The sequence below is a fragment of the Platalea leucorodia genome (assembly GCF_965183815.1).
Source record: "Platalea leucorodia genome assembly, chromosome: 1".
Lineage (NCBI taxonomy): Eukaryota > Metazoa > Chordata > Aves > Pelecaniformes > Threskiornithidae > Platalea > Platalea leucorodia.
Genome location: NC_138823.1, coordinates 52,814,867 through 52,840,620, shown reverse-complemented (window position 1 = coordinate 52,840,620; position 25,754 = coordinate 52,814,867). Strand labels below are relative to the sequence as shown.

The following is a 25,754-nucleotide window of genomic DNA, read 5'->3' as shown; positions in this document are numbered from 1 at the left end:
CTTAAAGAATTTCAGCACTGGTAAGATAAAAGGTGGGGTGGTGTTTTTTTGTTTGGTTTTGGGTGGTTTTTTTTTCCAGGAGGAAGGCAAGTCACATGCTTCTGCTTTGACAGCAAAAAGGAAGGCAGGATTGAGAGGCGGTGGGAGAAAACAGTATCTCCAGTCAGTTTTGAGGTGCCCTTGAGAGCCCCAGGAGGCGGCTGACGAGGAATATATTTGGGAGGGTTTTATGGCTGGACACAACACAGCAAGGGTTCCCAACTCATAGCTGCAGGCTTGGACACGGGGATGGAAGATGAGGCATCCCAAGCCTGGAAGTAGGCTGTCAACAGCGCAGTCTGGGAACCGCCATTATTTAGGCTAGCTAGAAAACGTGGTCTTTAAAGGAGCTGAGCCACACAGAAAGATAAATTTGACAATGAACATTTATTCATTTCTGCAGGGCTATTTCACACATTTACCAGCGAAGCCATGATTAAACTCCCATTAAAAGTGACTCGGAAGGAGGTATCCATAGGATATTGCTCGACCTGTGAATTGTTAGCACCGAGGTGATTTTACCTATGATACAAAAATTCCTAACTATTCTTCCTTCAGTGATGCCGTGAAGATGGCGGCAGACTGCGGCTCTGAGGTGGCTGTCACAAGAAACAACCACCGCATCTGTCACCCCCACACACGTTAACCTTTTAAAGCCATTTTCCCTCCGGCAACAGCCCGCCCACCGACGCCAGGGGCGGCCGCCTCCCGCCCCGCCCCCGCCTCCACCACAGCGCCCCAACCGCCGCCCCACGCGCGCCTGCGCCCGGCGCAATGGGGGCGTCTCCAGGATGTACGCAGCGCCCTTCGGGGGAGTATGGCGTCATCGGCGCGCGCCGCGGAGCGCCGTTCCGTCGGAGCGATGTCGCCGCCGCTCTTCAGCCTGCCCGAGGCGCGGCACCGCTTCACGGTGAGCCCGGCCGGGCCCGCAGCCTCGCCGCCGCTCGGAGGGGGACGGGGCGGGCGGGAGGCTGCGTCTGCGCGCCGCTGTAGGGCTCTGCCCGCCCGCGCCGCCCGCCCCTCTCCCCTTCCGCCTGGGCGGCCGGGCCGGGCCGCGCCGCCGCTGCCCCCGGCCGCGGCTGCGGCTCTCCTTTAACGGGCCTTCAGCGCAGCTGCGATAAAGGGGTATAAGTGTGGGGACAGGGCTTCGTACTGGCTCAGCCTAGCCCGCCAAGGTCTGTCTAGTTAACTGAAATTAATGTAAAATAAAATGAAATTAAATTCTGGCGTCACCCCCGCAGCAGCGCGTCCGTAGCTTATTGCGCTTCTGTCGTGTGCGCCTCTGCTGAACGATGCTTCTCCCTTGGCAGAGCAGGTGGGGCTGGCTGCGCGCCCAGGCCTCGGGGTCTCGCCGTGTGCGGCCCGGTTTGTGAGACAAGGGGATGGGGTTTGCACAGAAGCGGTCGAGGCACACGCTTGCCTCATTAGATTGATTTCGTTATAGTGATGTAGTGATTTTTAGACCATCTAATTTTTATACCGTCATGTCCCAAGCCACCATAACCTGCCTGTGAGGCAGGTGAAGTTGTGTGCGTGGGACTTCACGCTGCTGTAGGTGCAGCGTTGGTCACAACAGTGTATTCCTCTGTGTTTCACTTAGACCTACTATTTTTACCACACTGTTAGCCCAGGTTTGAGGTGTGATGCTCTGCTAGCTCACATGCCTAATTTGCTAGGCATTTGTTATTTGCCCTACTAGTTACAAAGTTCTCTTTGTAAACTGGCACGTGGTGTGTAGCAAATAGATTCCTTAGTATTTCTGTCCGCTGTCAAGTAGAGGAAAGAGGAGATCTGTCTGGTTTTGGACTGGTTTTGTAACTTTTCTTTCTTTACATTTTGTTAGACGTCTGCCAGAGATGCTCTGATTAACAAAAGTATCAAGCCATTGTTGAATGCATTTAACCAGATTCCTGGGAGGTAAGTAAATGCCGCGCAATTTTAAAAGGTGCCTATTCAGATAATTTTTAGTAATCTTATCCCTAATAGTTGTTACTAAACTGATGTGGAATGTTTGCATTTGCAGTGAAAATGAAAAGAAGTGTACCTTGGATCAAGCTTTTAGAGTTATTGTAGAAGAAGAAATAGTAAGTACTTTAAACTGCTACAGCTTGTCTCTTGATAAAGCTCAAATTTCTCTTTGCAAGTTAATGTATTAATTTAACGGCAATTTAGTGTAAGGAAATACCATTTATTAAAAACGTGAATTATGTAAAAGTTATCTAATTAAGATTGAATATAAATGATTAAAGGAGATTGGTAGGTAGGACAGAATGGCCGTATTTTACAGATACCATGCTATAGCAAGAGGTGTTGACTTAGCCTTTCCCAGCAGTTCTTTGTAATGCTTATGAAAGTCTGCTCTGTCTTAAAATTCTAGTTCATAAATATGCATTATTCTACCATGATACTTTTAAGAGTGGGGGGGAGTAGGTTATCAGTTACTAGCATGTAACAAAGCTGCCTGTCAGCTGAATAGAATGATGAAAAGAATCAAAGAATGATTTTGTTGGTATCACTTGAATGAAGTCTGAATGTGGGATATTAATTTTCAGAGGTAAATGACTCTCTACACAGTAGGTATTGTAGGGTCTTTAATGGCTGCAAGCGGTCAAGAAACGTTGCTCACTTAATAAAAACTTCATATAGTTAACTGACAGGTCTGATTTTGTTTGAAGTTTTGGGAAGTTGAATGTCAATATTTGTTTTAAATATGCCTACTTGGAAAGAAGAATTTTAGTTTTGTTAAGTATATTTAGGTCTGATTAGAGAAGTTTAACACTGTTCTGTTTGTTTAGATAAATAAAGCTCCATGTGAAAATCTCCTGGCAATTATTTCTCTTGCTATTAATGGAGTCACAGAAGGTGAGCATCTTTCTCTCCAATTTGTTGGCTGCTTTAGGGACCATTTAGGGGAATTTTAAAGTCTTGATTTTTTTTTTTTTTTAAAGTAATCTACAGCAGTTAGCATTGATAATATGTGGTCCTTACACACTACTGGTTATTAAGTCTGTTTCACAAGAGGAGTGAAGTATAATATAATTAAATTCAGTTATGTGTGACATTTGTGTTGGAATCTTCTTTTTTTTTTTTTTTTTCAATAGAGGAAACCGCATGATTTTGGTTGCAATGTAATTAGCATTTTCTATCTTTATCCAGCACTGTAAAATGCTTAGAAGTCACCCGTCATAATTTCAGAGATGAGACCACTGAGGCAGAGAGGTTAAATGACTTGTAGATTTCTCTGTCAGTCACTGGCAGAGCCAGAAATAACTTCTCCTGAGTATCTGTGCTCGTCTCCCAGTACTGACCTGTCAGTACATGGCTGTTTTTTAGATACTTGAATCTGTTTCTATAACTGTCTTTTGTGTCAGAAATCATTGCGCTGCGCTCTTCCCTTTTTTTGTTCACGTTACACATTAAATACTTGTTTGTTTTAGTAAGTATAGCTCAACAATGTGTTTTATGAACTGTAGAATAACAAGACCTGTGATTATGAGGAATGCAGACACAACCAAACTATGGAGTGTGGGTAGACAGAATTGGAGCACTCCTTTAGTGGTGCTTTGCTTGAGGAAAAACTCAGGCTTCATGGGTATGTGTAGTGTAACTAACTGTGGGTTTAGAAGTCTGAAAGAGTTCACTTGCAGTCTGCAGAGAGATGCAACGTTGTTTCAGACTTTGAGGTTTTTAGAACAGTTATTCTTCACTATTTGTTTTATGTTAGTGCAAAGCTCTTGTAAAGCTCATCTGCATATGTGTACATACAGAAATAGCTTTAATGGAAGTTCACGCTTTAGCCCAAGCTTTTCATCAGTATTTGTAGAAACCCAGGAGAACTTTTTTTCTTCTTTTTTAACATAATGTCCCTCAACTGCCATGCATCTTTATGCATTGCAGTTGACATTTGCTGAATAAAATATTCCCTGTCCCTTACAGGTATCTGCACTGCATCAACCCCTTTTGTGCTTCTGGGGGATGTTCTGGATTGCCTGCCTTTGGATCAGTGTGACAAAATTTTCACTTTTGTGGAGAAAAATGTTGCTACATGGAAATCGGTAGGTATTTTTCCAAAATGTGATATAGTTGTGCCAAAGCTTCTGTCTACCTGAACCATTTTTACAAACAGATTTTTAAATGTCTTTGTATCTGTTTGTGTTAAAATAGTAGTAGCATTGAGCACATTCTGGTTTGAGGCTTTGTCGTGGTTTAACCCCAGCCAGCAACTAAGCACCACGCAGCCGCTCGCTCACTCCCCCCCAGTGGGATGGGGGAGAGAATCAGAAGGGTAAAAGGGAGAAAACTCGTGGGCTGAGATAAGAACAGTTTAATAATTGAAGTAAAATAAATTAGAACAGTTAAACAGGCAAAGCAAAAACCGTGCACGCAAACAAAACAAAACAAGGGATTCATTCACTACTTCCCATCGGCAGGCAGGTGTTCAGCCATCCCCAGGAAAGCAGGGCTCCATCACGCGTAATGGTTACTTGGGAGGACAAACACCATCATACCCAATGTCCCCCTTTCCTTCTTCTTCCCCCAGCTTATATACTGAGCATGACGTCATATGGTATGGAATAGCCCCTTGGCCAGTCTGGGTCACCTGTCCTGGCTGTGCCGCCCCCCCCAGCTTCTTGTGTACCCGGCAGAGCATGGGCAGTTGAAAAGTCCTTTACCACTGTGAGCGCCACTTAGCAACTACTTAGCAAGAACAAAACGTCAGTGTATCCTCGACATTGTTCTCATCCTAAACCCAAAACACAGCCCCATACCAGCTACCAAGAAGAAAATTAACTTTATCCCAGCTGAAACCAGGACAGGCTTAAAAATGTTTGGGCAGCAAAGGTCAGAAAATTAATAATAAAAGAAATCCTAATTTTGATTCTATTTCTAACTCCTTTCTTTACAGTATACAGTGTTTGTCACATTTGGAAATGGAAAGTTTAACTTCTGATGGACAATTTGTATGAGTAGCTTCTCTCTTGACTTATTATTCAGCTTCTTACTCAGAGCTGCAGGAGATTCCTTGATCTCCAATTTGCAGCAAAAGAAGTCGTCTTGGTCACTTCCTTAATGAGCTTTCCATTACAGGACTACAGCAATGGTGAATATAGTGGCCTAAAATGTTTCTGCTCTTGAGGAACAATTGGTGTTTTGAGGCCTGTGGGAGGGTTTTACGCTCTTGCTGTGCCATGGTGCTGTAGCAGAAGAAGAGCTGCTGCGACAGGCTGCTGAGCTTCTTGTGCTGCAGCTGCTGTTAATTAAAGAGGGAATTCAGTGTCTCGGTCAGAATTCTTAAGCTGCCTGCATTTTATTCCAAGATCATAAGAAATCTTGGATCTCGGTATGCTTGGTTTGCTCTTTGGCAGTACTGCTGGGACCACAAGTGTCAGCAGCTCTGTAGGTAGCACCTGAAAAGCATTCCAGTTTCTCTGTTTTCCTAACCTGGTTTTCCTAACTGGGACTACCTCCTATAGGCCTTCATTCAAGCTGTTCTGTTTCAGATAACATTGTCCCCACCAGTATATTCACAAACTGGTCTTTATCATTAATTCAAGTACCTATCAATTTCTTTCTCCTGCTCTCAAATGACTAGTACTGTGAATGCTCTAAATCTTTTCTGTATTGCTCTTTGTGTTTGTGTATAAATAATGCATGGAATGATAAAGGCAATGCGTGTGAAAATTAGTGTGTTCCAGGAAAAAAACATGGATGCTGCTCTTACAGTTCATTGTCACATGCTGTTTTTCTGTATGGAGGCTGGATTTAAATGTTATGTTTTATGCTTTCTTGGAATTCGTGGGACTGCTGTTTTATGTTGCTTTTTGGTGAGACCTGCCTCTTATTTAAGGGAACACTCAAATTTAGAGTTAATAGTAGGAATGACTCATACTTACTCATGGCTTGTGATTGATTTAAATTCTGCTCATGAAGGTTTTGTGTTCTCCTAATGATCTAAATATCTTTACTCCATTTCAGAATACATTTTACTCTGCAGGGAAAAATTACTTGCTACGAATGTGCAATGGTGAGTTGTAGTTTTTCAGGGGGGTGGTGGGGAATTAAAGAACTCCCTATATCAGCACATGAAAGTGAGTTTAATAATTTGATTTACATTCAGATGTGTTCAATAAGTAATAAAGTTAAAAGGCAGATCACTCATCTCAGCAGATATTCATGAGTCTTGCTGATTAATGTAAAAGTCATTCTGACCTTAGGGAAATCTTTTCATCAGTGAGGTCGTTACAGCAGAACATCTGAGAAATAGTTATCCCTCAGCAATGGCAAGGCCCATATCAGAGGCTGTATTTGAGAAGGATTCATTTGAACTTATTTTTTATTGCTGTTGAAGGTGTTAGGAGAATTGGTAAAATGCATTTGGAAAAAATACGGCTGATCTGAGGAAGTTGCTGGCATTTAAATTTACAAATCTTAGCTTGCTTTCATTAGCTATATAGGTCATGTAATTAGCCAGTCTTAAATTCTAGTGCATGAGAAATTGAAAGACTAACATTCTTTACTTTTTACAATATTTAGACCTCCTAAGAAGATTATCTAAGTCACAAAACACAGTCTTCTGTGGAAGAATTCAGCTGTTCTTGGCTAGGTTATTTCCGCTTTCAGAAAAGTCAGGTGAGATTTTTTGCGTTTCATCCCACTTAACATCTAACAAAGACTAAATATGCTGAATCTTTTATGATGGTTGCAGACCAAATTCAGTTGGAGAAAATTACTTTGCACTTGTATCTTACTTCTTGTCCCTACCCTTGATATTGTAAGTGACTTTCATTTGTTGTGATTTCAAACACAAGTTTTGAATGCTGTTTCTGAGAATTTAATATCAGCATCTCAAACAACTGAATGAACAGACTTAGGAACTTCACAGCTTCTAACACCGACCCTTTGTTTTTCACAGGACTTAACTTGCAGAGCCAGTTTAACCTGGAAAATGTCACTGTTTTCAATACCAACGAACATGAGAGCACTCTAGGACAGAAGGTGAAAATTCCTTTGTCGTTTTTCACTCATTCCGCAGGAAGCGTGTAAGACTGTTTGCGCAGCAATGCACTGCTGTGCATAATGTTCAGAACTGTATGTTCATAATTTGGTTGTCCCTTTTCCACATCAAGCTGCTGATTCTGGAAATAGGCATGTTACCTGGTACATTAAACTGTGCAGACTTCGAGGGGGGGGAAAAATCGACTTGATTGTGAGCGATGAGCTCTGTCACTTAACTGTACCAAGTTGTCCCCACAGTGTATGGAGGATAGTGCTGTCCCATCAGCTTTTTTTCAGGAGAAGTCAGGCCACCATTGCAAAGTGTAGTAAGGTGTTAAAACAGGAATTTGTTGCACATTTTACTGGAATAATACTTTAGAGATCTTTTGAACTACCAGCTTAAGCTTTCTGATCTAAAGTGTAATAGAATGTTTAAAATAAAGAACACCATTAAAACTGTATGTAAACTATGGTGGTATTTGTATTTAGCACACGGAGGAGAGAGAAGAAGGAATGGATGTAGAAGAAGGTGAAATGGGAGATGATGAAGCACCAACAAGTTGGTGAGCTTGTAGCAATTCTAAAAGTTGAAACAAAATTTTATAAAGTGAAAGTAAAGTGCTGTTTGGGAAAGTAAAGGCCTGTTTGGAAAGTTGTACTCAGAATTCTATTTACCTCCTGTCCTGTCAAGATTAGATACAAGCTAGCTGTGTCTTAATGTGTTTAAGTGGAGATGCCCGGAAGAGGAAAGAAATCTACAGATTATTTGGGAAAGTTGCATACCCTGGCTGAGAACCACTGTTGTTCTCTCTTTTTTACAATTCTCCCAATTATCTTGACAAAACTTGTTTTGGCAAGATGTATTCAGTGATTCTGAGTACATGCTTTATATCCTTTTAGGAGCTGTGTTCCTCCTCATTCCCCAGATAGTAAGAAAAAGGGATCTTAAGACTTTTACACTATTTTTGCTTTTATGGTGAGAAAGTAACAGTAGGCTGGATGGAAAACTCTGAGGGACAAATTCTGAATTACAGATTTCTCTGTAAGGGCTCACTATTGGCTTATTATTTCACTTACAAAATTAATTTCTGGGATTGCACATTCCTGAGTGGACTTGAATTTAGTGTATCGCTTTCAATATGGATTTTCATAACCATTTGAATATTTTTTTTTTCCCCCAGTTCCATTCCAATAGATTATAACCTGTATAGAAAATTCTGGTCACTTCAAGATTATTTTAGAAATCCTGTGCAGTGCTATGAGAAGGTCTCATGGAAAACTTTTCTTAAGGTAATCTGAGTTCATGCTTTCAAGAATTCAGCCTAAGTAAAAATAACCATTTATACAAGTAGAAGAGTGACTGCATAAGCATAGAGGAGTTCAACCACTAATGCCATTGAAAAATAATCATGCATGAGGAAATGCATTTTGCTGTTTTCTCAAGTGAATAAACAGTATATTAAGATGTACAGTAAATCCCCTAATAAAACTTTCCTAAGTCACTAACAGAAAGACTTCATATGTTGAAACAAAGTCAGAAGTCCCTTTTTTGTGATTCATCAGCTGAAAAAAGCAGAACTTGTGGGTTTGTTTGTTTGTTTGTTTTTTTCCCCAAGAAAAAAAAATACTTCTACCTAGTCCTAGATCTTATTTTGAATACTCATATTGATCCCAGTGGGATCCTAAAGATGATAGGTTTCTATTGAAACAAATCTCTTTATAGAAGCAATGACTCGAACAGCCCCTTCAGCCAGCTGTTTCAATTTTGCTTAGTATGGATGTTGAGGATGATGTATTGCTGAGCTACCTGTTTCTTCACAATTTGCTAGTCACTGTTTATTTAATAGCAAGAAGACTGGGGTTTTTTTCTGTGTTTTCACACTTAATTGTCTGTGTTCTGGTAATAAGAGGTAACATCTGCTCAGACATTCTAATATATATCTAGTTAATGAGGTCTACATTCTCAAGTTTAAAAAAAAAAAAACAAAAAACAAAACAACAACAAAAAAAAACAAACAGCACTCCCCCCCTCCCCTCCCCGCACCGCCCCATATGGTTCAGAGAAACTGAACAAGGCCAGGATTAAGTCTTTCAGATTAAATTTTTGACTTTTTTGTCATTGCAGCTTTAAGGCCCTGAATTGATTTTTAAGAGCAGCACTGCAAATTTAACTCTCACTTATATACAAAGAAAGGTATCTATTCTGAACAACTTAAATTGAGTTTGAATATAGCACTATCATCATGTGGACCTTTTTTCTTCATAACTTCTAAACAACAAAGCAATTGTGCACTGTTCACAGCCTGTAACACTGTTTTTCTTAGCATATTTTAAATAATCCAAAGGATTAGATGTTCTGAAATGATAAATAATACTTTCACTGCCATTTGTGCTGTTCAGAGAAGCCCTGCATATCAATGGCAAATGGGTCTTGTTTCAACTGACTGATAGCAAGTTTACAAATGATTTTACTTGCTTGGCACTAAATCTAGTGTAGTTCTCTAACTACAAAGTTTTTGTATTTTTTTCATGTGGTAAATAACTCTGTTTTATAGTACTCAGAAGAAGTTCTGGCTGTTTTCAAAAGTTATAAATTGGATGACACTCAGGCTTCCCGAAAAAAGCTGGAAGAACTAAAAACAGGAGGAGAACACGTGTATTTTGCAAAGTTCCTAACTAGTGAAAAGGTATGTATGTGATTTCTTTTCTCAGAATCGCAAACTAGTTGAGGTTGGAAGGAACCTGTGTCTAGTTCAACCTCCTGCTCAAAGCTCTCGGCTAGAGCAGCTTGATCAGCACTATGTCCAGTTGGGTTTTGAACGTCTCCACAGATAGAGACTCCGCAGCTTCTCTGGGGATCCTGTCACAATGTGTGGATTCTCTCTGTTAGTTGATGATTCAGGGACGTTTATTTCTGGAATAAGGGTCTGCAGTAAATTTGTTGCGTTTGATGTGTATTGTTACCTTTAGAAAGGGAAGTTAAAAGAGAGTAAATATTTAAATATCTGTTGCTTTCTTATTGCCTTTAGAATTACATTTTCAAAACTTGGCTGGTGATGTTAACTATATTTTCTGTCTCATAATGGTCTTGTTTAAAATTGCTTCTAAAAAGATCTTGAGAGTTTTTAGTTCTGTTAATATTAATTCAAAAATCCAACATTCTATTGAATTTAATCATAAAATTGTTGTATTCATTTTGGAATAACATATAACTTCAACTTTTAAATGCATGCATTAGTAGATGACAGAAAGCAAGTCTCAATGCAACATGAGTTTTCTCTTTCTGAGGTAGAAGAGTAGGTAAATTCCTCTTAAGCCTTTGACCTGTGTATTGACAATTTTAAAATAACAGTATAGAAGGTATAGAACCAATTGTTTAGTGAACACCCAGTAGTCAAAGGTTTTTTCTTTAAAGAATCTTCAGGTGTTTCCTTTGTATGATCTATCATGCTGCAGCACAGAGGACAGAAACCAAGCAGTGTATCACTGTGCAAGTGTTGATGAGAGCGAACCCTTCTGTGGTAACCAAACCCTTATGTTAGAGCTAGTAGTTCATAGGAGAAAGGAGCCAGCTGTCCTTCAGTTACTGAGAAAGTTGAGTATTTGTTTTTTCCAAATTCCTGTTTGCTTCAAAGTGGATGATGTAAAATCTAGCAGTATAACACTAGTTAAACAAAAATCTAGGGATACACTCTTGACTTTTTACAAGCGGTTCCTCATGCTTTTAAAAAATGGATTTCATTAGAAATTTTGATAACTGTCTTTCCTAAATTGTGCTAGGTGACAATTTACCAATCTTCGTACCTTATGGAGAGCTGTCCTGATAGGTGATGCTGAATAGAGGTTCTGTAATGACTTACCATCATCTTGTTGTAAAAACAGTCCCCATCTAGTTCATCTGAAAACACTTGCTGGATTTTTTTCACTTACGCATGTTTAGTGTCTTTAAAATATATATGTAATTCTTCTTTTGTTTGTTTGTTTTTGTGTAGCTGATGGATTTACAGCTGAGTGACAGTAACTTTCGCCGTCACATCTTGTTGCAGTACCTAATACTATTTCAGTATCTAAAGGGACAGGTCAAATTTAAGAGGTAATGTGGAAATATGTTGTGTTTTGGGGATGGGGAGCTAAGAACTTGGAGATAAATCAAAATATTTTAACGTTTATGCCTGCTTCTGAGGTTTTTGTGAAACTTGCAGAGCTTTGGATTGGTAAATACAGGATGTGGCTGAAGTTATTTTACAGCAGGAAAGCGGAGGTCTCATTCTTGCCTTCCTCTGCTCCTCTTTGTGTGATCCTCTGCCATGAATCACGTGAACATGATTCTTCCGTTGCAGTGGCTCTAGTGTTCATTAGACTTACTCAAATTTCTGTAGTTTACTAAACCAGCAAAAACCCAATCTGCTCATCTTTGCAGAGTTAGTTTTCTCCAAATTGGTGAGTTGAGTGGTGTCTCAGAGACGCAGAGGCCACTAAAGCTTGCTTAAGGTGAGTGCCAGCCGTGAGAGGGAAGGAGTCCTTCCGTTTGGCATCAGCAAGTTGTTAGACCAATGCAAGCTACTTTTATGTGGTATCATTTTGAATCTATATTGACTCTGCGATGTCGCATTGGTTGCTGATTTGTTTTTTCTTGGTGCGCTACAGAATTCTGTCTAAAATAGCAAGAAATAACAATGATGATATTGCTTTTATAAATTGATGGGACAGAACAAAACCCTATCTTTTCCTGCTCTGTACTCTAAAGTTATGATGAAAAAAACGCTACCTCTCTGTTCATTTCTTGTGCGCTGGACCACATGTGCACATAATGACTAACATTCAAGGCAGCTGTCTTTCACCTGCAAAATACTGCTTTTTATAAACACATCTCAAAGAATGTTGCAAAGTAGATTAGGATCATTATCCTCATTCTATAGATTATCTTTTAGTATTATTTACCGAGGCAGGCTGGAGGCAGAGGAGGAATAGAATTCATGTCTCCTGAATTGCAGTTCAGTCCTGTAGAGGTGATAGTCATTTCAATGACAATTCATTAAACAGTTCATTAAAAGAATTAATGTTTTGAGATATACAAGATCTGTGTTCTGTATACAGCCAGTAGATTGTTTCTTTTACTATGGTTTGTCTACGGTAGTGCTTTAGCTGGTGTTAGGAGAGGGGGTTTTTTGAAGTAAGTCTCTCCGTTGTTCCCACTTGCTGTGCTTTGGGTCCAGCATCAAGGTGTGATCTTGAATCATGCAAATGGACTTCCTATTGGGTGAAGCTAAACCGGAAGGTATATTCCGCAAGCACATCTAATTAACTCCGCAGACTAATAAGTAGTCAGTCCGTGGGACCAGACCAGAGCACATTCAGACTACTTTCTTCAGATCCCCTCTAACACCCCTCAGAAAGTGTGTAGTGTAAATGATGTGTCCTCAGCGCTATTTTGATGTGTAGTAAACTCTTAAAATTGGGAGGGGGAAAAAAAAAAAGTGAGCTGATTTAATGACACTTTTGTTGTTTTTTTGTTGGTTTGTTTTGGTTTTTTCCCAGTTCAAACTATGTTCTAACAGATGAACAGTCTCTTTGGATTGAAGATACTACAAAAGCGGTTTACCAGGTTGGTACACTAGATACTTCTATAAAAATTACATGGAAAAGTATTTATCATGTAATATTGTATCAAAGACCTTTGAAGCAGTAACCACCATTTTCTTGGGTTTTTTTCTATGTATTCTGCTACAAATATAATGCAAAAAGTTAACTTTTTTTTCTCCCTCCCAATCATAGCTTCTTTCAGAAAATCCTCCAGATGGGGAAAGATTCTCGAAAATGGTAGAGGTAAGTACTTTGGTGCCTGTCTGAACAACTATAGAGTCTATACTAAAAGCAGTATCAGTTTAAACTAGGTTTTGCAACACAGATGTAATATCTGAGAGAACTTTTATCTCATCTCGGTAAAAAAGGTCTCATAACATCTTTTTATTTTGTAGTCATATTTTTCCCATGTTTTCATTAATGTGCTTTTCTTCCTTCTTCTGGGGAAAAATGGAAATGTGCATATATGTGCATGTGTATGTACAGGAGACATTGGTTACTGGAAAAAAAATTTTTAAAAAAGTCTCTGCAGAAAGGAGTGCTGTGCCCAAAGACATGGGAATAAGATGCAAGTGAAGTTAAAAAATTGTCATCTTGCTTTCCTTTTTTCCTTTACTTTGGCTGCATCTATTTTCTTGTTTAAAGAAGCAGAAATAAAGCCTTTCCCACAATTATTGAAGAGAGGAGATACACTTTTTTTTTTTTATATAAAGTAAACCAGCTGTCTAACATTACACTGACCTTCAAAATAGAGGCTGAAATAAACACAATATAACAAAGTTTTCCCCTTAATTTTAATAGCTTAATTAAAAACTTTGGGGTCAACTCCAAAGGTGATTATGACCCTAATAACGTGCAATATTATGTTTCTCCAGCATATATTAAATACTGAAGAAAACTGGAACTCATGGAAAAATGAGGGCTGCCCAAGCTTTGTGAAAGAAAGGTAACTCTATTATGAAGTAGAAGCTTGCTGCTGCTTGTTGGCGGTTCAGCTTCAGAATATGTACCCACGATGTATATGAACATTAATGATTCACATAACTTTGAGATTTGTATAGTCAAATGTCCCTTCTGTGTGTCCAGAAAGCTCCTAGATTTCTGCCAAAAGTCTTAAGGCTTTGTTACGTTAGTGAAGCGGTGGTTATGCGTGTGCGGGGTCTCAGGAGGGCATTCCTCACTGTCTCATGGCCATGTTTTGTTCTCTTAATACCAAGAATCCAGTGACTGAGGAGACTGAAGCATGTTGTCTCCCCTCCTGCCGTCAGCAGACCCTAGGTTGAAGAAATTAGTGCCTGACTTTTCCATATAGCGCTTTGGATTGCCTCCAATGAAGCCTTTGGCATTATGGCTTTGGCGGGGCAGCATACCTGGAGTTTTGTGTAACAGTTCTCCTCTTATGTACCTTATGAGGTTTGCCGCTTGGTGGTGATCGCTTACCTGAACGGAAATTACGATTAGGTGGCTTTCGCCATTGAAAGGTTCCCTGTGTTACCAGTTACTAACTAGTGGCAAAACGTGAACTTTGACTCCGTATGTCTACTTGACTGTCTTGAGGTGGTGACCAAACATTCCCCTTCCATCCTTGTTTATTCTACACATAGACTGTAGCCTTTTCATAGTAAGCAGCAGCTGGGTCATTATTTCTCTGCAGATTTCCTTTTATGGAGAGATCAGGTGGAGCCACCTCCTCATGACTTCATCTGCTTGCAAAAAAGGGAGGGGGGGCTGTGAGAAGAGAGACATTACTATTGCAGGGGGGTGGGGAGAGAAGTAAAATTATGAAATTTGACATTTATAAATGTTTTATCTCCTTCTTTAGATCTCAGCCAGAGTTTCAGCTTGGGTAGGTCTTATCCTAACCTCAGTGGTCTGGGATCTCCATTCTCTGATCCCATAAAATCAGGTGCACCTGGGAAAGAGAAATTGCAATCATAGAAGAGATGATCCCAGCAGCAGGATAGATCATACTTAGTATGTGCTGCTGGCATAAATGTGATTTGCTTCTTTTTCTAAATCAGGAGTCTGATAGACCTTTAAATTTGTGAGGGAACTAATTTTGGTGTCTGGCAAATCTTTTTCCTTATTCTTACTTTACCTTCTCTCTCTTCTTCCCCCCTCCCTCCTTCCACTCCTAGAATTCCAGTCCTTCTGAATACTTTCATTATGATTTAACTCGACACCAGCTGAAGTGAAATGGCTTAATTTTGTTCTCTAAATGTTACTGGTTTTATACTAAAGAGCGCTTTTTTTTTTTTTTTTTCTTTAGACCTCCTGATTCTAAGCCAATGAGGCCTGTGAGAAAGAGGCCAGCTCCAGAGGACTTCTTAGGAAAAGGACCAAACAAAAAAATCCTTATGGGGAAGTATGTTGGATTTTTTTTCATTGCAGGGTTTCTGGGTTTTTGTTGGTTTGTGGTTTTTTGTTGGGTTTTTTTGCTGCTGACTGTTTTTTCTAGTCAGTAATTTTCTAACTTCCTCACTTTGAAACTGCCAGGAAAGAACAGCTAAGGGATATGTCAGTTCTTTTAAAACTTGCAGTAGGCTTCCTTTACTTATAGTCATCTCTTGTAAGATCCCTTTTAAATAGTCTGTAAGTTACAGGCTGAAAATCACTCGTTTGTAGTCATTGGATCAGTTTTTATACTTTTGCCGTCTTTATGTTTTTGCTTAAAATGTATCTATGCCATGGGTTTTAAAATAACACCCGCTGGTATCTTATCCCTGGAGCAAAGAATTCTTCTTGATAGGTCCTCTCCAATAAAACTGCCATATTTTGCATGATACAAAGTGCTGCCTTTTTCCACTTCCTTCTTTAGGAGAAATGATAGTTTTCTTGTTGCAACAGTTCACCCAACCTAGATGTGGAAATTTTGACCTTGCCTTGAGCTTCAGGATCTTGTACTGAGCATTTAGTAAAACATGCCTTCTGAAAAAGAAAGTGATAAATTATTTATCAAAACAAAACAGCCTGACCTTAGCTAGTTTGGAAAGAGAGTTTGTTACTGTAGATCAGCAAGAGATTATAATAGGAATTTAATACATAATTTTCCTGATTTGCAACATCAGATAAGATTTCTGTCACTTCTTGTAATTCCTAGTGTGTATGTATGTATCACAAAGTTTGTATAGTATGCTTTATTATAAAGGCTCTGGAGTCAGAATTTCTGGAGCGTTGTTTCCTGTGTCTGTCTTTGGTGAATGACGGAGCATGGAATGATAGAATGATGAAAGTGGAATTTAATATGTGTTTATGCTTCTCTTTTCAGTGAGGAACTGACCCGCCTTTGGAATTTATGTCCTGATAACATGGAAGCCTGTAAATCTGAGAGTAGGTAGGTAAAAGATAGTGCATCATTGTCTAAAGCTAACTTTTGGCACTCTAATTGCACACAAAATTACAGTTATTACAATATTGGCATAAGGAAAGTATATAAGGTGATCTTACATGGTATGCCATTTCACTTTTTCTCTTGAGAGAAGTTGGTTGTATGAATCTTTGTCTAAAATCTTACAGTTTTCTTCACTAGTGTTTATGCCGTCAGTAATTTTTGTTGCTTAGTGAAGTAAAATCTAAGCTAAAAACCAGATGGAAATTCCCATTTTGTAGAGTGTGACTGTATAATTAAGTACCTTATATAATAAAGGAAGATTGCCAAGTCTGGCTCTAACGAAGTTAGCATGCTGTTTGGCTATGATTTTCAAGCAGGCATGTGCTTTGAACAATACCAGATAAGAGGAAATCGGCTAGCAGGCGTTGTTTCAGTGCATACCGGATCTACTAGTGGTGCAGATGTAGAAAAATACAATTATCGGTTATTCTGCTGCTGCTGCTTGAACAATTGTAGGAAATACTGAAAATGTACTTTGCTACCTAACTTTCTGTTTGTTAAAGATAGCGTAATCCCCTTTTGTGCAGATGTGGTACCTAGTATGAAAACTTGGAAAAAGAGTGGGACAGTTCCCAAAGAGAACTTTACTAGTAGTGGTTGCAAAGGCTGGATGCTTGGGGAGAGGTCCTGGCTGTGCAGATGTCCTGAGTGGAGGAATTGCTTTTCCAGAGGTTGAGAGCTCTGCAGAGGAGTGCCTTTCCTTTCTTGTGAGGCTGGGACGTGCAGGACACTTGCCTTTACTAGGCCAAGGGCTAGAGGTGGAGTTGTGTTTGGAACCAAGGCTTTTGATTCCCTGTGTGTCCTGGTTTCAGCTGGGATAGAGTTAATTTTCTTCCTAGTAGCAGGTATAGTGCTGTGTTTTGGATTTAGGATGAGAATAATGTTGATAACACACTCATGTTTTAGTTATTGCTGAGCAGTACTTACACCAGGCAAGGACTTTTCAGCTTCCCATGCTCTGCCAGGTGCACAAGAGGCTGGGAGGGGGCACAGCCAGGACAGCTGACCCCGACTGGCCACAGGGCTGTTCCATACCATATGGCGTCATGCTCAGTATATAAATGGGGGAGATGGCCAGGAGGGAGGGACCGCTGCATCAGTTAGCAGGTGGTGAGCGATTGCATTGTGCATCACTTGTTTTGTATAGTTGTTGTTGTTGTTATTATTATTATCATTATTATTGTCATTATTACTTCTTCCTCTGCTGTCCTGTTAAAACTGTCTTTATCTCAACCTGCGGGTTTTACTTTTTTCCCAATTCTCTCCCCCATCCCACTGAGGGGGGGAGGGTGAGCGAGTGGCTGTGTGGTGCTTAGTTGCTGACTGGGGTTAAACCACGACACTGCATGATTGTATTGTGCTGCAACTTCTGTGAATAAAAAAAAATAAAAATAAAAAAAAAAACCACACACACAAAACAAACCTGAAACAAACAAATGGAGATAAACCAAGAAAATGCATGCCATGGTAAACAGGAAAGAGAAGATCCTGGAGGATTTGGATTCCGTTCCAAGTTTTATTATAGACTTCGTGACTAAACGTGGTCAAGGGACTGTAACTTTTTGCTTTGATTCCTCGTGTCTTTGTTCAAATGGGGTAATACTGCCTTACCTGTCGTCTTTTTAGATAGCTGTTCTTGGGATGAAATCTGTCTTTTAAGTTGTTGCATAGTGCTAAGTATAGCAGGATCCAAATCAGATGGGTTTTCAAGATGCTGGCTTTGGTTCCAGTAGTCAGTGATTAGTATTATCCCTTAAACATGCATGGGGCACTGCTTTCCTGGACAAAATGTGTTTCAGAACAAAACTAAAGTGAATTTATAGACCAGTGCGCTTCCTCCCTGCCCCGACTGATCACTGGTTCCCTTGTAGAAGCAGATGTGTCTCTGTCAGACATTAGGTAGGAGAAATACAGATCATTATGAGCTTGCTTTGCACCACTGATAATCTTGGCTCACAGTAACCTACAGCTCTTAAGTAATCTGTATTTCTTGCTTGTAATCTTCAAAGCAGCAAACTGTCCCGGTCATTTTGAGTATTTCTGGTATATTTTTAGGTTATGGTTCCTTACGTACTGGTTTGAATACCTTTCAGAAGCAACCACTAGCTGTTCTGAGAACAGAAATATCAGTCGCCTTTTTAATATGTCCCCTGTGAACCACAAATATTGTCTTTTAAATCACAGAAGAGCTGAGGTTGGAAGGGACCTCTAGAGATCGCTTAGTCCACCCCCTTGCTCCAAGCAGGGTCAAGTAGAGCAATTTGCCTAGGATTTTTTCCAGTCGGGCTTTGAATGTTTCTCCAAGAGTGAAAGCTCCACAGCCTTCCTGGACAACCTGTTCCAGTGTTTGACCACCCTCACAGAAAACTATTTGTTTGGGTTTTTTTTCTGATGATTGAGTCAAATTTCCAGTATTTCAATTTGTGCTAGCTGCCGCTTGTACTTTCACTGAGTAGCATCAAGTCTGACTCTTTCTTTCTTCGTCACTGCCCCCGAGCCTTCCCTTCTCCAGGGTAAACAGTCCTCGCTCCCTCAGCCCCTCCTTGGATGTCGGGTGTTCCTGTCCGTGCACAGCCTTTTGCATGGACCCGTGGCTCTTGTGCTGGGAAGCCCGGAACTGGACCCAGCACTCCAGGTGTATCTCGCCAGTGCTGAATAAAAGAAGGGAGGGATCATTTCCCTTTGCCTGTTGGCAGCCCTCTTCCGAATGCAGCCCAGGATGCTGCTGGCCGCCTTTGCCAGGAGGGTGCATTGCTGGCTCACGTTCGTGGTGGTGTCCACCGAGACCTTTCCTGCAAAGCTGCTCTCCAGCCAGTCAGTCCCCAGCATGTACCGGTGCCTGGGGTTGTTCCTCCCGAGGGGCAGGACTTCGCGTTTCCCTTTTCTGAACTTCGTGAGGTTCCTGTCAGCCAATTCCTCTGGTCTGTCGAGGTCCCTCTGAACGGCAGCACAACAACGGCAGTGGTCTATCAGCCACTCCTCCCAGTTTTACATTGTGTGCAAGCTTGCTGAGGGTGCACTCTGTCCCATCATCAATAGGTCAGTAATGAAGGTGCTAAATAGTACTGGCCCCAGCATCAAGCCCTGGCATGCACTAGTGGCACGCCTCCAGCTGGACTTGGTGCCACTGATCGCATCTCTTTGAGTCCAGGAGTTCAGATGCTTTTCAGTCCACTTCAGATAAATCAATTTTCCTGACGACTGTAGACTTAAACCTGTATTGAATGTACTTTAACTGAAGTACCTTCAGCAGAAGGTACAGGGATCACCATCGGGGGTGAAATCAGTGTGTTTGAGCAAGTTGGGGAGCCACTGAGATGGGATCATTAAGTACAACGTGAAGCTGCCTAATATTTTTTGCCCTCTAAAATTAGTGATCATAAATAATTGATATTGGGGAGTAATAGTATGCTTTCCCTGGTAGCAGATGAAACTGAAATGGGGAAGGTGGGGGGGTAAAGAAGCCACGTTTTACTTACCCTGTCAAACTGCGCAAACCTGACAACCATTTTAGGCGCCCGAGCGCTTGTGAGCTGTGCAAGTGGCAGCATGTTTCTAACACAGCCAGTCAGCTGTTACGGGTATTTTTATGAAAGTCTTATTTCCTTCTTGCCAGAATCCTTGTCTTAGGTCCCATAGTCCTTTTTTCACTGAAGGCTATTGGCAGACGTTCATGTCGCCTTTCGGTATGGCCAAAGGTTTAAATACATATAATAGGCAGTGCTAGTGACTACTGGTACGCCTCAGTGGTTATGTAGTAAAAAATTTTATAGCAACTTTAGCACTATAGCAATTTGTAGTGCCAAAGATTCTTTGCTTATTTGCAGTTGTTAAATTTGAGTAGTTTGTTTTTTGGGATTATTTTCTTCTGTGGATAAGCTTGAGATGTGTATGAAGGACCTGAAAGCCAGCTATTTTAGAGCAGATTTTGAGGAGTATTAAGCTCCTTATTTTATTTTTTAGGGAATATATGCCAACGTTGGAGGAATTCTTTGAAGAAGCTATTGAACAAGCAGATCCTGAAAACATGGTTGAAAATAAGTATAAGTACGTCAATCTTTGTTGTGTTTCACTTTATTTTGATCTCTTTCATGTTTGGATTGTTAAAGAAAACAGACTGTTCTCTGTATTCCTAGTATCTGTGCAGGACTCCCGTAATGTACAAGAAACTTATAAGTTTGGACAGAATAATATTAATTAGGAAATGACTCAGATCTTCTTCTGTGCTTTTATAGATGACGGGCTATTACCAACCAAACTTGTGTTTTCTTATAGGGCTGTGAACAATTCTAACTATGGCTGGAGAGCATTGAGACTTCTAGCTCGCAGAAGTCCCCACTTCTTCCAGCCAACAAACCAACAATTCAAGAGTTTACCTGAATATCTAGAAAACATGGTAATCAAATTAGCCAAGGAGCTACCTGTAAGTAATATAATAAATGCTGAATTCATTTGACTTCCTGCTTGTCTCTCTGCAGTCCATTTGGTACATGGGGAGGGAGGGGGCAAAAAAAATCGCGGGGGGCGGGGGGGGAAGCTTGTGAAGTAAAAATTGCAAGTAAAATTAGTCTAATCGATGAAGATCCCAGTAACACTAAACCGTGAATAACGTTGACTAACCAAGTAACTGCTGAGCTCTGCCTCGTAGTCTGTGAGCGAGCAGCTGTGGCAATGCCAAGTTTTTCTGCTGGGTGGGTAGACAGGAATATGTTTGTACCCAGCGATTTGGGTTCCCTGCTGCAGCGCAAACAGCTTTTATTGAAGGTGTAAGCTGGTGTTAGGCTATCGGTGGCTGTGGCTGCTGGGATGGCAGCCCCGTAGTAAAGGGGCAGGGTATGCAGCTGAAGCGTTACCAGAGCTTTACAGCAAGATTTACCAGAGCTCTTCTGTCAGCCCCCTGACTTCTAAAATATGGGAAGAAAAATAGACTTTATGGAACTCTAAATCTAAGGCATTAACCCTTTGCATGTTCAACAGTACAGATTTGAGGCCAGGGAGGGGTCTTTCAGATCACTTTGCACGCAAGGATGAGAGACTAACGGCTGGGGAAGGGAGCATTTTCTAAACCTTTGAGTTAGCGCACAACCCAGCAATTTCTTGTGGATATGAACCCATGCTTCTGTATTTGAGACCTTCCTTGTCTGTAACGTGAAACCACTGAGGTGTCAAGGTTGGATCGTAATATATAGCTTTTTTGTTTGTTCAGCCCTCAGAGTTAACTAGATGCTAATAGCAATTTTAGGAAAAATACTGGGAGGGGAAAGCTGTTTAATATATTACGGTATCACTGTATGCAGTATTCCTGGTGGTGCTACTGTCAGGTACCAAATGTTAGGGCAAGAAAGAAATACGTAGGTAAGGCCTGTGATTGAAACGTAGGAAAAGAAGCAGCCTTTTGTTCATCTTGGCTGATCAATAGCTAAATCAGAAAGTGACAAGTTTGTTCTTTGCTTATTTGTTTGCTACCTTTAACTAGTGTACAGAGAAGTTTGAAAGTACAGAAGACTGAGGAATTCCTGAGTGAGGAATAAAATTAGTGAGGAATAATAATTATTTTTTTAAAAAAATGTTCATTAGTAGTGTAGTCTTAAACAAGTTGGGTTTGGTTTGGGTGGGTTGGTTGTTTTTTTTTTTAAAAGTATTACAGCTATGTATGTAATGCTTAGTTGTAGTTATTGTGAAAAGAATGGGAGAGAATCCTGGGAAGTCAGTGGATACTTTCATTAGGTTTTTTTAGTTAATGCTATGTTTTATTAAAACACTGGTGTTTTGGATACAAGAGACAGGGGGGGATTTTTAATTCTCATATGGGATCATGTCAGATGTTTCCATGCTAACACACATTCCAGGGACCATCACAGAGCTGTAAAATTTCTCTTTAAACACAAAATTCATCCAGTGATGTTTAGTTCTCTCATTGTAGCCTCCTTCTGAAGAAATAAAAACAGGTGAAGATGAAGATGAGGAAGATAATGATGCTTTATTAAAAGAAAACAATGAAAGTAAGGTTTGCATGTTCTCAGTCTTTTCAGTTTCTCTTGATGTGTACTGTAGCAGCTGTGTTTCATCATAGTTTCTGCTGAGGGTCACCAGTCCTGGTTACCCCACTGCTTCTAACTTGAACCGGCGTTCGTACCAAGAAGCGCAGCCTTTTCAGGACGCAGGGCACCAGTGGCAACCTCTCGGTCTCGTGGCCTGCAGTGCTGAAAGCGTCCAACTTGGTGAAGCTGGGTTAGCACTTTCATTAGGAGCCTCTTCCACGTTTTCCGCTGCATAGCACATGTTTACAGTGTTAGTAGGTGTTTATAGCTAAAACGCCAGCATTGCTGTGTAAAAACCTACCTGAGTGTTCCTTGCCCCGCTTTCCTGTTCTTTCTGCCCTTTAATTGCCACGGGCCAGTGCCCCTCTCTAGCCCCTGCTGGGGTGGGTCGTTACGGGACTTTCAGCAATGGATCTGTTCCAGCTCTGAGATCTTTACTTCCTCTTCATTTAAAATATCGTAAAGGCAAAAGCTGCTCTGTGAGAAGAGCGACCTCCCTGACAAATGTCATCTCTTTGTTCTTCTCCATGAACCGGTCCTTCCATTTTTGTCTCTTGCCTGTCACCCTGGCATGTCGTGCTCCTGAGTGTCCTTCCCCGTCTCCCGTGTCTGTGCATCTGCCTTCTTCCATCCTCACTCATGCCTTCATCTCACAGCGCCTCCTCCCTTGCGTGTCGTGTCTCTGTAGGCGAGCTCTTGGATCCAGCACGGGCAGATGGGGTGTGCAGGGTGCGGAACTCGCACGCTGAGTGCTGCGGGTTACCTGTGGACTTCGTGATTTTGTCGAAAGACTTTTCTGTTAGTGGAAAGCCGCCTGGGGGCCTCCGTGAATCTCTCTTCTGTTCCCCTTTTCATCCAGCACCTGACCTTTTCCACAGTCTCCTTGCCAATAGTGGAGAAATTCTCTCCTCTTCAGCTTAACACTGCCTGAAGCAGCCTTCGGAGCTTCACGGGGTTGAATTTCCATCTTTCTTTAAATCTTGTCTTAAAGCAAAGATGGGAGAGCTGTGGTCCGCTGTACACCCTTCTGCTTAGAAACAGGGGAAGTGATCTGGGTCCTTTTGTTGTTTTGGTTGTGATCTCCCATTCTTTCCCCTCGATGTAGCGGGTTTAGTTCAGGTAAATGAGTGTGACTGATGGGCACTGGAGAGAGTTGGAGCTTCTGCTCCATGCCAGCTGGCTCTTCAGGTGAGAAGAGCCTCTGGCATGATGGCGAGATATTTATTAAAAATTAAGAATATGATAAATTTCTGTGCATAAGTAATGCAGTCTTTAGGTCTTTTTCTTTAAAACAGTGTGCACTAAACATAGGTGGCAAGCCATAGATTGTAGACCATGATAAGCTCAACCAAACCCACCTGTGTAATCACTGCAGCACTTGGCTTCTCAGCAGAGCATAGTATTTTTTTTTTATGGGGTTTTTTTTTGATGACAGAATGACAGAAAATTCCTTCAAGTACTGACTACATATTAAAGTTACTATCCTGTTCACAGTCCTGCTGCTCATAGGAACGTGAGGCTTTAGTAACTCAGTAAAAGGGAAGCAAACTATTTTTTTACCTGGGTTAACTCCATGTAAAGTGACTAAAGTCAGTCACTAAATTAAATGTTAAAGATCACTCTGTATTTTAATGTTATAGTTGACTCATGTATTTAAAATTGCAGGCTACCTGTCAAAATCCTTGTTTTCATTTAGAGGAGGCAGTTCTGATGTACTTTAGGCTTTAGCAATTCTCTCAGTCAAACGGGAGATACGTAAACCCCAAGATTTCCTTTATCATGGGCAATAAGGGACAGTCCTCTTGAAACCCAGGTAATGCATCTGTAAAAATCCATCTGTTCTCGGCGCTCTTGAGTACGTTTTCACAACTAAAGGCAAGGTGTAAGCCAGTCTGTTAGTAAATAAAGAGGAGGTTTAAAATGGGGCAGATCAGGGAAGATGCGTGTGCAGTATCCGGAGACATTCTCGGCGCCTCACTGTGATTCTTTCTTTCTCCCCCCCGCCCAGGTCCAGAGGTACAACGGGACAAAGCCATGACGGGCGAACAAATCGAGTCGTTTGCCATCAGGCTGGGGGAGCAGTGGAAGGCCTTGGCCCCCTACTTGGAAATGAAGGATTCCGATATACGGCAGATCGAGTCGGACAGTGAGGACATGAAGATGAGGGCCAAGCAGCTGCTGGTTGCCTGGCAGGATCAGGAGGGCGCCCACGCAACCCCTGAGAACCTGATTGCTGCACTGACCAAAGCTGGGCTGAGCGACCTTGCGGAGAGCCTGACCAATGACACTGAAAGCGGCAGCTAACTCCCTTCAGGTGCTAACGAACTTGTTTGGTTGTGGCGGTGGTGGTTGTTGTTAATTGTGACTGTTCTGGCTGTTGTTGCCATTGCTAATTGTGACTGTTTCGTTTGTTGTTAATTGTTACTATTCTTGCTAGGTAACAGATTTTTAATAGGTATTTTATGTTCAATAAATGATAAAACTTTTTAATAATAATCTTGTTCAGTTGTCCAGATTTTCTGAGAAAAGGATTAGTGATCCCGACGCAGAAACGGGAAGCTTCGTCTGGGTGGTGGGAAGGTAAAAGGGAGGCCGGAGAGCGGAGGCAGCTGTCTGTGCGGGCTGCAGCAGGAGGGTCTGGCGCCGGCAGAGCTCAGTTGGCCGGAGCGGGCGCTAGTCTCTGTAACCGCCCGCTGTCTCCATGTGGTTTCTCAGAGCAGGGGAGGTGTGAAGGACGTGGAAGGCACCGTTTGGGGCGGCGGGGAGCTGTAGACCATCACAACGTACCTGTCTGAGAGCGATGCAACTTGGAGAAGATGCTAGGGCTGTGACGGAGGCCCAAGGCAGAGCATCCATTTTCAGTGAAGAACCGGTGCCCGCGGAGGGGTGCTGCGCTCAGCCTGCTCTCCTGCTGAGGAACGGCTTCTCTCTGTACACTGACAGTCAATAATCAGGGGCGTTTTATGCTTGTTTTTATTAGTAGTTATTAACTTTAGGCACTGCATATGTTTGGCTACATGGGAACAACCCTGAGTCATGATAAACATGGTAATTTTTTTGTCCCAGTTCACTGTGAGGTGATTGATAACTGGTTTCCTTTTAAGGATATGGCTCTAGTGGTGGGTACGAGCTGTTGCACGTAGCTGGATCCATTTTCCCTCAAACAGCAAGAGAGATTTTTGCAGGGGTGTAGCTAGCTACAACCTGTTTTGTGGCTATTTCTTGGCGAATTTATGTCATTCAGTAAAATCTCTCTAATTGCCGAGTGTTTGGAAAACGACATACCACAGAACGCTGCAGAGCGGTGTTTCGGTTATTGCATCGTACGGGTGCGCTTCCAGGGCGGTTGGTTAGCGACCGGCTGGGAGGCGAGTTCCTGCCTGCAGAGCGGCCAACGAGAGCGTTGTGCCTGCTCCCCCACCTTGGGTTTAACTGTATGAGGGATTTGGTTATTGGGCGCTTCAGTGAGAGCTGGTAGGGGCCGATGTATGGGAGCGCCGTTGGAAATAACACAGCCTCGGTCTTACCTGTACAATTTGGTAGAAGGTAGGAGACGTAATGATCACAGTTGATTAAGGGACTTGAGCAGATTGTGACCTGAGGGGTGTGGGGACGACCAGCAGCTCTTCTGAGGAGAGGGGTGTTGCTGCTGTTGGGAACGCGGCCACCAACACCAGCTTACACCGTCCGTAACAGCGGTTTGC

General features: G+C 41.6%; 1 protein-coding gene across 2 annotated transcripts; it reads left to right on the top strand.

Moving 5' to 3' along the window:
• Positions 1–821: 821 nt before the first annotated feature.
• Positions 822–24,354, top strand: THOC1 (THO complex subunit 1; the record flags this gene model as incomplete). 2 transcript variants are annotated; one of them, XM_082326210.1, is made up of 21 exons in its annotated part: positions 822–949; positions 1,883–1,956; positions 2,063–2,123; positions 2,835–2,901; positions 3,976–4,094; positions 6,016–6,064; positions 6,574–6,669; positions 6,953–7,035; positions 7,525–7,598; positions 8,217–8,325; positions 9,591–9,722; positions 11,028–11,128; positions 12,574–12,640; positions 12,811–12,861; positions 13,494–13,564; positions 14,888–14,983; positions 15,887–15,952; positions 19,973–20,056; positions 20,285–20,432; positions 21,933–22,011; positions 24,059–24,354. In XM_082326210.1, exons 1-21 carry the CDS (start codon positions 857–859, stop codon positions 24,352–24,354), a joined length of 2,016 nt encoding a protein of 671 aa, XP_082182336.1. In that variant the 5' UTR covers positions 822–856. The 2 variants fall into 2 exon arrangements, with proteins under 2 accessions (XP_082182336.1, XP_082182337.1); XM_082326211.1 differs by lacking the exon at positions 21,933–22,011 and having other exon boundaries at positions 24,059–24,218.
• Between the last annotated feature and the right edge of the window lie 1,400 nt (positions 24,355–25,754).